Source organism: Odocoileus virginianus, chromosome 25 (assembly GCF_023699985.2).
Source record: "Odocoileus virginianus isolate 20LAN1187 ecotype Illinois chromosome 25, Ovbor_1.2, whole genome shotgun sequence".
Taxonomy (NCBI): Eukaryota; Metazoa; Chordata; class Mammalia; order Artiodactyla; family Cervidae; genus Odocoileus; species Odocoileus virginianus.
In genome coordinates this window covers 1,182,621-1,196,301 of record NC_069698.1, presented here as the reverse complement: position 1 = coordinate 1,196,301, position 13,681 = coordinate 1,182,621, and the positions used below count along the sequence as shown (strand labels likewise).

Below are 13,681 nucleotides of genomic sequence, written 5' to 3'. Positions count from 1 at the left end.
GTCACATTGATGTTTGTTTACAAGTAAAATTGACTCATTAAAAATCGCCATTTGTAGTTTTTGGTCAATATCTGCTCAAGCTCTTTGATCATTAGAGAGGTGTTTTGTTGTTGGTGTTGGTGGTAGTCAAATCTGTAAACTTTTTCCTTGGTGGTTTTTCTGTCTTTGCTATGTGGAGAGTAATTTTCCCCATTTAAATATTGTAAAATATTTTAAATATATTTTTGATTTACTGGATCCACTTTTTCTTTTTCCTATCTTCCAAGTATTATTCTCTTTAGTAATGATGCCCCATTAAGCCATGGTTCTTTCTTTTTTCGAAAAATTTTCTTTGTTAAAAATTGAAGTATAGGTGGCTTATTAGTTTAGGTATACACCATAGTGATTTGGTATTTTTATAAGATATACTCTATACAAAGTTATTATTCAATATTGATTATATTTCCTGTGTCACTCATTTTACCCTTGTAGCTTATTTACTGTGTGGCTGGTAGTTTGTGCCTCTTAAACCCCTCCACCCGCTGTGCTCCTCGGCACACCTCTCCCCTCCCCGCTCTCCTAGCTGGCAGCCACTCGTCTGTTCTTTGTGAGTCTGTTTTATTTTTTAGGCTTCATATGTAAGAACAAACATATAGTGTTTGTCTTTCTCTGTCTTATTTCACTAAGCAAAATAACCTCTAGGTCCATCCATCTATTTTGTCACAAATGCAGAGTTTTATTATTATTTTTTTAATAACTGAGTAAAATTATGTGTGTGCGTGTGTGTGCGCATGTGTATGTGTGTGTGTGTATGTTTGTAATACATCTTTTAGGGGTTGTTTCTTTATTTTGGCTATTGTAAATTAGTACTACTTGAATATTGGCATGCATATATCTTTTCAAATTGGCATTCTTGTTTTTTTCAGATAAACACCCAGGAGTGTAATTGCTAGATCATATGGTAACTCTGTTTTTAACATTTTGAGGAACCTCCATATTGCTTTCTATAGTGACTACTTATTTACCTTTCCATCAGCTGTGCATAAGGGTTCCTTTTTCTGCACCTTCTCACCAATGCTTGTTGTTTTTTTGTCTTCTGGACGATAGCCATTCTGACAGCTGTGAGGTGATACCTCCTTGTGGTTTGTGTTTGCATTTGATAATAATGATGTAAAGTATCTTTTCACGTGCCTCTTGGCCATCTGTTTCTTCTTTGGAATAATGCATATCCAGGTCTTCTGCCCATTTTTTAAATTGGGTTGTTTAGTCTTTTGATATTGAGTTCCATTAGTTCTTTGTATAGTTTGGATAATAATCCCTTATTGGACATATCATTTACAAATATCTTTCTCCATTCAATAGGTTGTCTTTTCATGTTGTTGATGATTTCTTTCACTATGAAAAAGCTTTTAAGTTTGATTTGGTCCATTTGTTTGTTTTTGCTTTTGTTTCCCTTCCCTGAGGAGACAGATCCAAAAAAAATATTGCTGAGAGTAATTTCAAAGAGTATTGCCTATGCTTTCTTATGGGAGTCTTATAAGTTTTCAGGTCTTACATTTAGGTCTTAATCTGTCTTGAGTGTATATGTATGGATTGTTTTCTGGACTCTATTTTGTTCCATTGAGTATGTGTCTGTTTTTTATACCAGTTCCATACTTTTCTGATTATTGTAGCTTTGTAGTATAGTCTGAAGTCAAGGAGTGTGATGCCTCCAGATTTTTTAAGATTGCTTAGGGTGTTAGAGGTCTTTTGTGGTTTCATATGAATTTTAAGGTTATTTGTTCTAGTTCTATGAAGTGTGCCACTGGAACTTTGATGGGAGTTTCTTTGAGCCTGTAGATTGTTTTGGGTAGTATGTGTATTTTGACAGTCCATCAGCATGCGATATCTTTCCATTTATTTGTGTGTTTTTCAATTTCTGCTATCAGTGTAGTATAGCTTTCAACATAGAGGTCTTTCACCTTCGTTAAATTTTTTCCTAGGTACTCTTTTTGGTGCAGTTGTGTGTAAATAGGATTGTCTTCTTAATTTCTATTTCTGATGGTTTGCCACTGTTTATAGAAATCTACCAGGTTTTGTTTTGTTTTGTTTTGCCATGCATATGGCATGCAGGATCGTATTTCCCTGACCAGGAATTGAACCCGTGCACCCTGCAGTGGAAGCTTGGAGTCTTTTTTTTTTTTTTTCCATTTATTTTTATTAGTTGGAGGCTAATTACATCATTGCAGTGGTTTTTGTCATACATTGAAATGAGCTTGGAGTCTTAACCACTGGACTGCTGGGAAGTCTGAAATCCACACTTCTGTATATTGATTTTGTAGCTTGTAATGTCACTGAATCTACATATTACTTCTCTCTCTCTCTGTTTTTTTGGTGAAGACTTCAGTAGTAGCATGTCATCTACAGTGACAGTTTTAACGTATTCCCTTCCAATTGAAAAGCCTTTATTTCTTGTCTGCTGTGTCTCGGACTTTCATTCTTTTGTTAAACAGAAGTGGCAAGAGTGGGCATGCTTGTTTTATCTGATCTTAAAGGAAAAGCTTTTTAGCTTTTCACCATTGAGTATAATATTAGCTGTGGATTTGTCATTGTTGTATTCAGTCAGTTGTGTCTGACTTTTTGCAACCCCACGGACTGCAGCATGCCAGGCTTCCCTCCATCATGCTCCAGGCTTCACCATCTCCTGGAGCTTGCTCAAACTCATGTCCATCAAGTTGGTGATGCCATCCAACCATTATGTCCTCTGTCACCCCCTTCTCCTCCTGCCCTGAATCTTTCCCAGCATCAGGGTCTTTTTCTAATGAGTTGGCCCTTTGCATCAAATGGTCAAAGTATTGGAGCTTCTACTTCAGCATGAATCCTTCCAATGAATATTCAGGGTTGATTTCCTTTAGGATTGACTGGTTTGATTTCCTTGCAGTCCAAAGAACTCTCAGGAGGCTTCTCTAACACCACAGGTCAAAGGCATCATAGCTTTGTCACTCAGCCTTCTCTATGGTCCAGCTTTCTCATTTGTACATGATTACTGGGATTTGTTATAAATGTCCTTTATTATATTGAGATAGTTTCCTCTGTACCAAATTTGTCGAGAGTTTATTGTAAATAGATGTCAAATTCTTTCAAATGCTATTTTTTGTGTCTGTTGAGATGACTGTGCTTTTTATCCTTTGTTTTGTTAATGTGGTGTATCACATTGATTGATGTGCAGATATTGGACCATCTTTCCATTGTGGAGTACTTCTTGGTCATGATAATGTGACCCTTTCTGTGTATTGTTGAATTGTTTGCTAATATATTTTTAAAATGTATTTACTTTTAATTGAAGGATAATTGCTTTACATGTTGTGTTGGTTTCTGCCATATATCAGCATGAGTCAGTCACAGGTACACATAGGTCCCCTCCCTCATGAACCTGCCTCCCGCCTGCCTCCACATCCCCCCCTCTAGGTTGTTAGAGTCCCAGTTTGAGTTCCTGGAACCATACAGCGAATTCTCATTGGCTGTCTGTTTTACATGGGGTACTGTGTGTTTCCGTGTTATTCTCTTCATTTGTCCCACTGTTTCCTTCCTCCCCCGACCCTGCATCCGTAAGTCTGTTCTTTATGTCTGCATTTCAGTTACTTCCCTGCAGATAGGTTCATCAGTACCATCTTTCCGGATTCCATATATATATGTATTAATATATAATGTTTTTTTCTCTTTCTGACTTACTTAGCAATATTGATTCTTCCAACCCATAAACATGGAATATCTCTCTGTTTATGTTATTGTTTATTTCTTTCATCAATATCTTACAGTTTTCTGTTTATAGCTCTTGTCTCCCTAGGTAGGTTTATTCGTTGGTATTTATTTTGTTTGGGAATGTTTGCATCTATGTTTATGAGAGATACTGGCCTGCAGTTTTCTTTCTTTTTTTTGTAGTGTCTCTTTCTGACTTTGGTATCAAGGGAAAGCTGACCTTGCAGAATGAGTTTCAGGATGTTCTCTGCTCTTCAACTTTTGGAAATAGTTTAAGGATAGATATTGACTCTTCTTTAAATGTTTGGTAGAATTTCCCTGTGAAGCTGTCTGGCCCTGGACTTCTGTTTTCTTGGAGGTTTTGGATTACTGATTCAATTTCATTACTAGTAGTAGTGGACTCAGTGGACATGAGTTTGAGCAAGCTTCAGGAGTTTGGTGATGGACAGGGAAGCCTGGCATGCTGCAGTTCCTAGGGCCGCAGAGTCGGACATAAGTGAGCGACTGAATTGAGCTGAATTAGTCTGTACAGATTTTCTATTTATGTGTTCCTGCTTCAGTCTTAGTAGATAGTAATTTACTATCTTAGTAAATAGATAGTAGATAGTAGCTAGGAATTTATCCATTTCAGAGAGGGTTTCGATTTGTTGGCATATAACTAGCATTGTGATTTGCTTGTTGTACTTCTGTGATGGAGGTGAAATGAACTACTTTTTCATTTCTAACTTTACTTGGGCCCTCTTTTACTCTTGAAGATTGTGGCTAAAGGTTTATAAATTTTGTTTATCTCTTCAAAAACCCAGCTCTTGGTTTCATTGATCCTTTCTCTTAGTGGGTTTTTTGGGGGAGGGGGGCTCTCTATTTAACTTATTTCTGCTCTGATTTTTATGATTTCCCTCCTACTACCTTTGGGCTTTGTTCTTTTTTAATTCCTTGAGGTGGAAAGTTAGGTTGTTTGTGATTTTTCTTGTTTCTTGAGGTAGGCTTATATATCTATAAACTTCCCTCTTGAAACTGCTTTTATTGTGTCACATAGATTTGGGAAAGTTGTGTTTCTATTTTCATTTGTCTCAAGGTTTTCTTTTTTTAAATTTCTTCTTTCATTTCTTCATAGATCCATTTTTTTTGTTTTGTTTTTAATAACATATTTAGTGTCCACATGTTTGTACTTTTTCATTTTTATTCCCATAATTTCTGGTTTCATACCATTGTGGTCAGAAAGGATGCTTGATATAATTTCAATGTATTGAATTTATTGAGATATTTTTGTGGCCTAGCATGTGACCTGTCCTGCAGAAAGTTCCATGTGCATTTTAAAAGAATGTGTTATTTTGCTGCTTTGAATGAAATATCTGTTCTGTAGATAATTATTAAGTCCATCTTGTCCGTCATTTAAGACCACTATTTCCTTACTGGTTTTCTGTCTGGATGACTTATCCACTGATATAAGTAGAGCATTATAGTCCTCTACTATTGCCGTATTGTTGTCAATTCTTTCCTTTATGTCTATTATTATTTTGCTTTATATATTTTGGTACTTGTCTGTTCAGTTCAGTTCAGTCACTCAGTCGTGTCTGGCTCTTTGTGACCCCATGAACTGCAGCACGCCAGGCCTCCCTGTCCATCACCAACTCCCGGAGTCAACCCAAACCCATGTCCATTGAGTTGGTGATGCCATCCAACCATCTCATCCTTTGTCATCCCCTTCTCCTCCTGCCCCCAATCTTTCCCAGCATCAGGGTCTTTTCAAATGAGTCAGTTCTCCACATCAGGGGGCCAAAGTATTGGAGTTTCAGCTTCAGCATCAGTCCCTCCAATGAACACCCAGGACTGATCACCTTTAGGATGGACTGGCTGGATCTCCTTGCAGTCCAAGGGACTCTCAAGAGTCTTCTCCAACACCACAGTTCAAAAGCATCAATGCTTCGGCGCTCAGCTTTCTTTATAGTCCAACTCTCACATCCATACGTGACTACAGGGAAAGCCATACCCTTGACTAGACGGACCTTAGTGGACAAAGTAATGTCTCTGCTTTTTAATATGCTGTCTAGGTTGGTCATAACTTTTTTTCCAAGGAGCAAGTGTCTTTTAGTTTCTTGGCTGTAATCACCATCTGCAGTGATTTTGGAGCCCTCCCCCCAAAAAGTCTGTCACTGTTTCCCCATCTATTTGCCATGAAGTGATGGGACCAGATGCCATGATCTTAGTCTTCTGAATGTTGAGCTATAAGCCAACGTTTTCACTCTCCTCTTTTACTTTCATCAAGAGGCTCTTTAGTTCTTCTTCACTTTCTGCCATAAGGGTGGTGTCATATGCATTATCTGAGGTTACTGATATTTCTCCTGGCAATCTTGATTCCAGCTTGTGTTTCTTCCAGCCCATCATGTTTCTCATGATGTTCTCTGCATATGAGTTAAATAAGCAGGGTGACAATACACAGCCTTGATGTGCCCCTTTTCCTATTTGGAATCAGTCTGTTGTTCCATGTCCAGTTCTAACTGTTGCTTCCTGACCTGCATACAGGTTTCTCAGGAGGCAGGTCAGATGGTCTGGTATTCCCATCTGTTTCAGAATTTTCCACAGTTTATTGTGATCCACACAGTCAAAGGCTTTGGCACAGTCAGTAAAACAGAAATAGATGTTTTTCTGGAACTCTTTTGTTTTTTCAATGATCTAGTGGATGTTGGCAATTTGATCTCTGGTTCCTTTGCGTTTCCTAAAACCAGCTTGACCATCTGGGAGTTCATGGTTCAGGTATTGCTGAAGCCTGGCTTGGAGAATTTTGAGCATTACTTTACTAGTGTGTGAGATGAGTGCAATTGTATGGTAGTTTGAACATTCTTTGGCATTACCTTTCTTTGGGATTGGAATGAAAACTGACCTTTTCTAGTCCTGTGGCCACTGCTGAGTTTTCCAAATGTGCTGGCATATTGAGTGCAGCATTTTCACAGCATTATCTTTGAGGATTTGAGATGGCTCAACTGGAATTCCATCACCTCCATTAGTTTTGTTCATGGTGATGCTTCCTAAGGCCCACTTGACTTCACATTCCAGGATGTGTGGCTCTAGGTGAGTGATCACACCATAGTGATTATCTGGGTTGTGAAGATCTTTTTTGTACAGTTCTTCTGTGTATTCTTGCCATCTCTTCTTAATATCTTCTGCTTCTGTTAGGTCCATACCATTCCTCTCCTTTATTGAGCCCATCTTTGCATGAAATGTTCCCTTGGTATTTCTAATTTTCTTGAAGAGATTTCTATTAAGTGCATATATGTTTACAAATTTTATGTCTGTTTCTTGGATTGGCCCTTTTATTATTATGTGATATCCTCTTTGTCTTTTGTTGTAGATTTTGTTTTAAATTCTGTTCTGTCTGGTGTGAACATTGCTACTCCATAAGCCATTATTCTTAAGGTTGTACTGAGGTATCATTAGCGCCATCCTTTCCAGTTTATTTTGATGTCTTCGTCAGGTGAAACTGCTATAAAAAACACTATAGACTGGTTGGCTTAAGTATCTGAATTTATTTCTCAAAGTTCTAGAGTTTGATAATCCAGGATCAAGGTGTAAACAGATCATTTCCTGTTGAGGACTCTTTCCTGGCTTGCAGACAGCCACCTTCTTGCTTTGTCAGGGTAGAGAGTCTCCGAGAGCTCTGTTACCTCTTCCTTTTTTAAATGAGGACAGTAATGCCAGCATGTGGGCCCGCCCTCAGTACATGTCATTGTCACAGCAGGCCCACCGCGTGTTAGTGCTCAGGACACACAGTGTGGAGGGGCAGAGGCGTTGGGCCCATAATGCCGCTCCATCCTGCTCCTTCTCTGTCTCTACCTGAGGAGGGGCAGGCTGTTTGTTTGCTTTCATTATGAGCATTAGTTATTGTAAGTGATTCTGACATCAAAGAAGAACACAAAGTGACAACTAAAAGTTCTTTCTCTCTTTAATCTTTAGTCATTTCACTCCTTACAGTAACTAATGTTTATCTTCCAGAACATATAAAAAATTGTTAGTATATATGGCATATGTGACTGATTTTTTTGCATTTAGATCTCCAGTCCATCTGGATTTGTGTGTGTATGTGTGTTTAGTGTCAATCAGGGATCTCTATTTCCAAATATTTAGCTCCTGTCCTTTCAGCATGTCTTCACTAATTCATTATTTACACTCATAGAACATGTTACATACCATATGCCATCATATATGTTGATCTGTTTACATACTCTAAGTTGCTTTACGATCCTGAGCTTTGTATTGCTGTCACTTTAGTATCAGCCCCCTTACTGTGCGGTGGTGTGTGTGCTGTGGTTCTCACTGCAGTTGCGTTGAGTTTGTGTGCTGATGTGGGGAGGTGTGCCGTCTGTGCAGCGCTGCACTTTCCTCCTCATGAAGGTGACACGCCTTCCAGTCAGCTGCTCAGGTCTGCAGGTTCTTTACAGCATTATTTAAGTAGTTTAAATATTAATATTTTATGAATGCTGTTTTTTTCTACAGTAAATTTGTAAAGATTATCACATATTATAACATGTTGAATATATATTTTGTATACAGTTTGCATTCTTTACATGCAGCCATGTTATTTGTTCTAACAGTGGTTTCCTTGACCTTCTTCGGTTTATCTAGTAATAGATTTTCGAGATAATTTCATATTATCTTTTTTTATTCATCCCTGTTTCCTTTTCTTGTTTCATTGCGTGAGAGTTTCCATTGTAAGTTGAATGATGATGATAGTGTACCATCTTGTCTTCATCGTTCCTTAATAACGTGCCCCCCCCCCGTTAATTTTAGCATTGTGATGTCCATTGATTTAGAAGAATATATTATTAAGAATTCTTTCTTCAATTGTTACTTCTTAAAAATCCAGATAATGAATGTTACATTCTCTTAAATATCCTTTTGGCTTCCAATGAGAAAGCCATGCGACCTTTCGTTGTGATGAATAGTCTACAAAATCCTTACATTTTTCATGTCCTGCTTAGTCATTGTGTCTTTTTCTTTAAATACAAAGCTATGTGTTATTTCGTAATATCATATGCAGTTTCAATGTTTATGCGTTGCTTTCCCATCTCTGTATCTTCAGAGGCCTGTGGCAGCTGCTCCAGTGCACTTGAATGCTTTCATGTTTTGTACTAACTACATTCAATTCTAAAAGCGTTGCACTTATCATATGGTTGAGAGTACATTTTTTGGACTTGATTTTTTTTTTTTTGGTGGAGTGGTTAAAAAAAAGACAACTTTTCTTCCATAGGTGTTAAGTATGATCAGTGTGGATTTTCAGTCCTTTCCTGTAATATCCTCAGTCATCTCTTGGATACGAAAGTTAACTCTCTTATCTATTTAATGTATTCCATGTATGGTTTTTTTTTTCTTCATGCAAAAGTTCATGGAAATAATATTGTATTAAGTTTTTATTGTTGTTTAGAGTTGTTTGAACATGTTTAAATGTTTTTCTTAATCATCTTTTAAATGATACACCCCATGTATTTGCTATATATGTTCTAATATACTTGTTAGTGAAGAGTGTCTTGCTTGAATTTAGTATTAATGAGTATTAGTCCGATGTTCCGTAAAATGTATTTGGCCCATTGCTTTTAGGAAGGAATCAGTATCATAAGGGTGAAGTTTGATGATTTTATTTTAACTTTTGTTTGTATGTTTTCTTCATCTATGAGATAGAAAGTTTTGATTTCACGTTTATATGTGTTTTTTTGACTTATATTTTCTGGCAGTTGATCTGTCTTTACCAATGTGTTCTATACAGATTTTTGGTAGAGAAACCCTCTGAAGGAAGATACTTTAGGATTTGGTTATCTGTTACTGAGTAACAAAATATCCTAAAGTTTAGTAGTTTTAAAACAGCACACTTTTATTATATGTCAGTTTCTTTGGGTCAGGAATCCAGGTGTGACTCAGCTGAGTTCTTTGTTTCAGTCTTTCACTAGGCCATAGTCAGGGTGTCAGCTGGGGCTGGGACCTTACCTAGTGGCTTAACGGGGGAAGGACCTCCTTTTAAGCTTACTGTTGGCCCGGTGTAGTGCTTTATCCACTGCAACACATAGTGGTGATTATTTGATCCATTTAAGAATCATGCTTTGGGCCTTAAATCCAGCCCTGAAAACATGTAACTCCTTTCAGTTCTTCCTGTTTGCTCGTCATTAGTGTCTGTGTGTGGGAAACAGGGAGGGAGGGAATTTGATCATATATTAGCATAACTTAGGTTCACTTTTAAGAACTATGCTTTTCTTTTTTCCTCAGGTGCCTTAGCTGGACCGATTATTGTGGAGCCACAGGTCACAGCAGTGTGGGGAAAGAATGTTTCGTTGAAGTGCTTAATTGAAGTAAATGAAACTATAACACAGATTTCATGGGAGAAGATACATGGCAAAAGCTCACAGACTGTTGCCGTTCATCATCCTCAGCACGGATTCTCTGTCCAAGGAGAGTATCAGGGGAGAGTCTTGTTTAAAAACTATTCCATTAGTGACGCAACAATCACCCTGCATAACATCGGGTTCTCTGATTCGGGAAAGTACGTGTGCAAAGCTGTCACATTCCCGCTGGGGAACGCCGAGTCCTCTACAACTGTGACTGTGCTAGGTATGTGCACTCGGGTTCGTGTTTTGGTGGTAGTGGTGACGATTATAGTAAAAATATTTTCAAAAACTTAAACTGATTGAAATTGCATATAAATGTAGATTTAAAATGAAAGAATTCAAATATGATTTTTCAGTTTGTCATAAAACTCTATGATTCTAGACTCTGTTTAAACAAAATCTTGTCCATATCTACCTGTCTGTATAATGCTGTGTAGTTCATAGCTATTTTACTTTGTTCGTGAAAGATTGTTTTTTTACTTATAATACTAAGTGCTAATATTCTTTGATGTTTATTTTATTTCCCCTCAAACTTCAACCTTTAGTTAAATTACCACCTTTAAATAAGCTTTTCCATTTTTTTAAATGACTGTGGTCTTAGAGCCATTGACGTCTTACGTTTGTTTTTCAAATCAGATTTTTATTTCTGCTGTTGTGAATTTGCATAGCTATTTGAATCATGGGCTTTTGCTTCCATTGATGGATCTTCTGCCTTTTACTATCTGATAACTATTAAAATTATGTTGAACTTTAGAGAGAGCTTATTAGCTTTAAAATAGCCACCTGCAGTGAAAGGTAAACCAATCTGGAACAGCTGGTGAGTACTCATAGACTACTAGTTTGAGGACCAAGCACTAGTAGCAACCTTAGCCATTTCCCCCCAGAGTGGAGCCCCTTTAATGGGGAGGTCTTTGCCCCGAATCCAGCTGTCTGCCTGTCAGGGCTTCTGTCAGGTCACTGGTGGCTTTCCCTGGTCCCTCCTCTCTCTTCTCCAGGATGCTGACCCTTTATAGACTTTCTGCACTCCTCACTCATCTCACTGTCTGCTTCAGGAGAACCAAACAGTTACACAGCCTTTAAAATTTAATGGTATGATTTCAGGATCCCTGAAGTTCAGGGAAGAAATTTTGTCCAAATTTGTTATATATTTTTTCATGTTGAGAAAAACTATTTAAAAACAGAAATAAAATTAAATATTTGAAGACTTTGTGTTTAAGACCCTGTCCTAAGGGCTGTGGAGAAAATATAACTTAGGTTCACAAAATTGATACTTTTGAAAACTGTTTTGATTGGAAAACAAGGTATTGATATCTAAAAAATCAAGTGCATGCCATTGGGGTAAAAACTTTAAAAAAAATAAATGTCAAGAAAAAAAACTTGTATGTAGAAGAGAGAGCTCATGAGAGTAAGATTTTTTGCTTTAAATTTTAGTAATCCTTCCTAAATTAATAAGCATTTAGTGGTTTAAAACTCAGGATTGTTTATAGTATAAGACCAGTCGTGATTTTACCTGTGTCTGCTTCCCTGCTTTCATCTGTCCCATTCCGTGCTCTGCTTCTCCCAGCAGCCTAAATTTTATCATCTTATGAACTGTTTGTGGTATGTTGACACCTGTGTTTTTATACGTATGCTTTGCTGTGCCTCTCTTCCCAGGAGATCGCCGCCTTTCCCCTTGTGTCTGTCCCTCCCTCCATGTCTTCTGTTTAACCGTTACTCATCACACCACATCCTTTTGGTAGCCATTTTAAACATACCTAGCCCTCCGCTGCTTGGTGGGGATTTTATTTTGCTCTTTTGCCATTGTATCTTGAGCTTGTCTCTGTTATAGCAGTTCGTTTAGCACTTACTGTGTGTCTTTTCCACTATAAACCTGTGGTGGACGGCAGCTGTGCACTTTCAAGTGTGACTTTATGTCCATGAAGCTTGTGAGAGTCTCTGGTGTGCAGCATTAATGCACCAAGTATTACTTAGGTCAGGTGTGGAAGTAGCTAAGTTAACTCCAGTTCAGAAATGTTTTGTTGAAAAAGAGTTGAGCTAGTCCTTGAATGGTGGATAGGTCTTAGTAGGCAAAAAGGAAAGAAACATATGGAGGGGAATAAGTGAGCCAATGCAAGGAAGCAGAAAACAACATATATTAGGGCAGAGTTTCTTCACCATGGCATTGTTGAAGTCTTAGGCTGGAAATTTTTGCTGGGGTAAACTGTCCTGTCCATTATGCACTGTTTGGCAGCCTTCATGCCATCTACCTGCTAGATACTAGGAGCAGTTCCTTAGAAGTTGCGACAAGTTAGAATGTCTCCCAGCATTGCCAAGTGTCCTCTGAGGGACCACTGAATAATCTGTTGATTGTTCAAAGGATTTATATAAAGTCAAGAATTAAAGGCTAGAAATGAAGAGTGGGACCACTTTAAAGTAACTGGAATATCAAGATTGGGAATTTGAGCCTTATATTACTTGAAATGCAAACTGAGCATTTCTCACTTCTCTTATTCTCAAGTTCTTTCTGTTTATTTTATTTTTTATTATTTTTGACTGTACCACCTGACATATGGAATCTTAGTACTCTGACCAGGAATTGAACCCATGCCTTTAGTGAAAAGCACATCGCCCTAACCACTGTACTGCCAGGGAAGTACCAGATTCTTGTTGTTTAAAGTGTGGTTCATGAGCCAGCAGCAGTGGTATCACTTGGGAGATTGTTAGAAATACAGAATTCAGATCCTCCCCAGACTTGTTGAATGATAAATCTCTTATAGCAAGATCCCAAGTAATTTTTATGCATAGTAGGTAAAGTTTGAAAAACACTACTTTGACCATCTTCTCACCTTCCTTAGAGGGATGTCTAACTCATAGACTTTATTTGTAAGTAATGTGATGAAAGTTCTGATTTAGGAAGATCAGTCAGGTGTTTTTGATGGATTAAAATGAAGAGTCCTGAAGTCATAATTCCTCAGATAGGAGGCCATGAAAGCTTGAAGTTAATTTTCTAATTTATGCCAAGTGAAGAAGGGAGCTATTAGGAAGGAAAAACTAATAGAACTTTGTAACTGACTGTATGTAAGAAACCAGGAAGGTTTGAACAGTTAACAGGTTTTCAGCCTTAGTGGTTGAGTAAATTATGTTGCCGTTAATTTAAATTGGCATGTCTGAATGAAAATCATGTTGGGGATTGGGAGGATGAGATGATAAATTCAAGCTTTGGCTTACTGAGTTGGAGGATACATAGACAAGTGATACCAAATTTTGTATCAAAAGTGAATAAAATTAGGGATCATTCAGGTAGTAGTGTTTATCAGATAAAAGTTTTTAAGAGACATACAGAAAGTAACTGATGTTTTATTAGGGCAGGGATTAGAAGAAATAGAGATGAACAGTTCAAAAACATAGCTTTGCAAAAAAAAACTGTTAGAGTAATATTATTTATATCAAGAGAAGATAAAGTGTGTGAGATTGCTCCAGCACATTTTTCCCACAGTGAGAGTCAAGCCCGACAGAAGTGGTTTCGGTGACCCTTTTTTTCCAGTGCTCCTGCAGTTGGCGCATACAGCTTCTCAGGTGGCACTCGCAGTGAAGAGCCCACCTGCCAGTGCCGC

General features: G+C 37.8%; 1 protein-coding gene across 8 annotated transcripts in view; it reads left to right on the top strand.

The window, feature by feature from the left end:
• The window catches only part of NECTIN3 (nectin cell adhesion molecule 3), a 131,653-nt gene that overhangs the window by 30,697 nt on the left and 87,275 nt on the right, over positions 1 to 13,681 (top strand). For all 8 annotated transcript variants that reach the window (XM_070454917.1, XM_070454918.1, XM_070454922.1 and 5 more), the window contains exon 2: positions 9,970 to 10,311. In XM_070454917.1, coding sequence (XP_070311018.1) covers positions 9,970 to 10,311 — 342 coding nt within the window. The remainder of the gene's footprint in view (positions 1 to 9,969; positions 10,312 to 13,681) is intronic.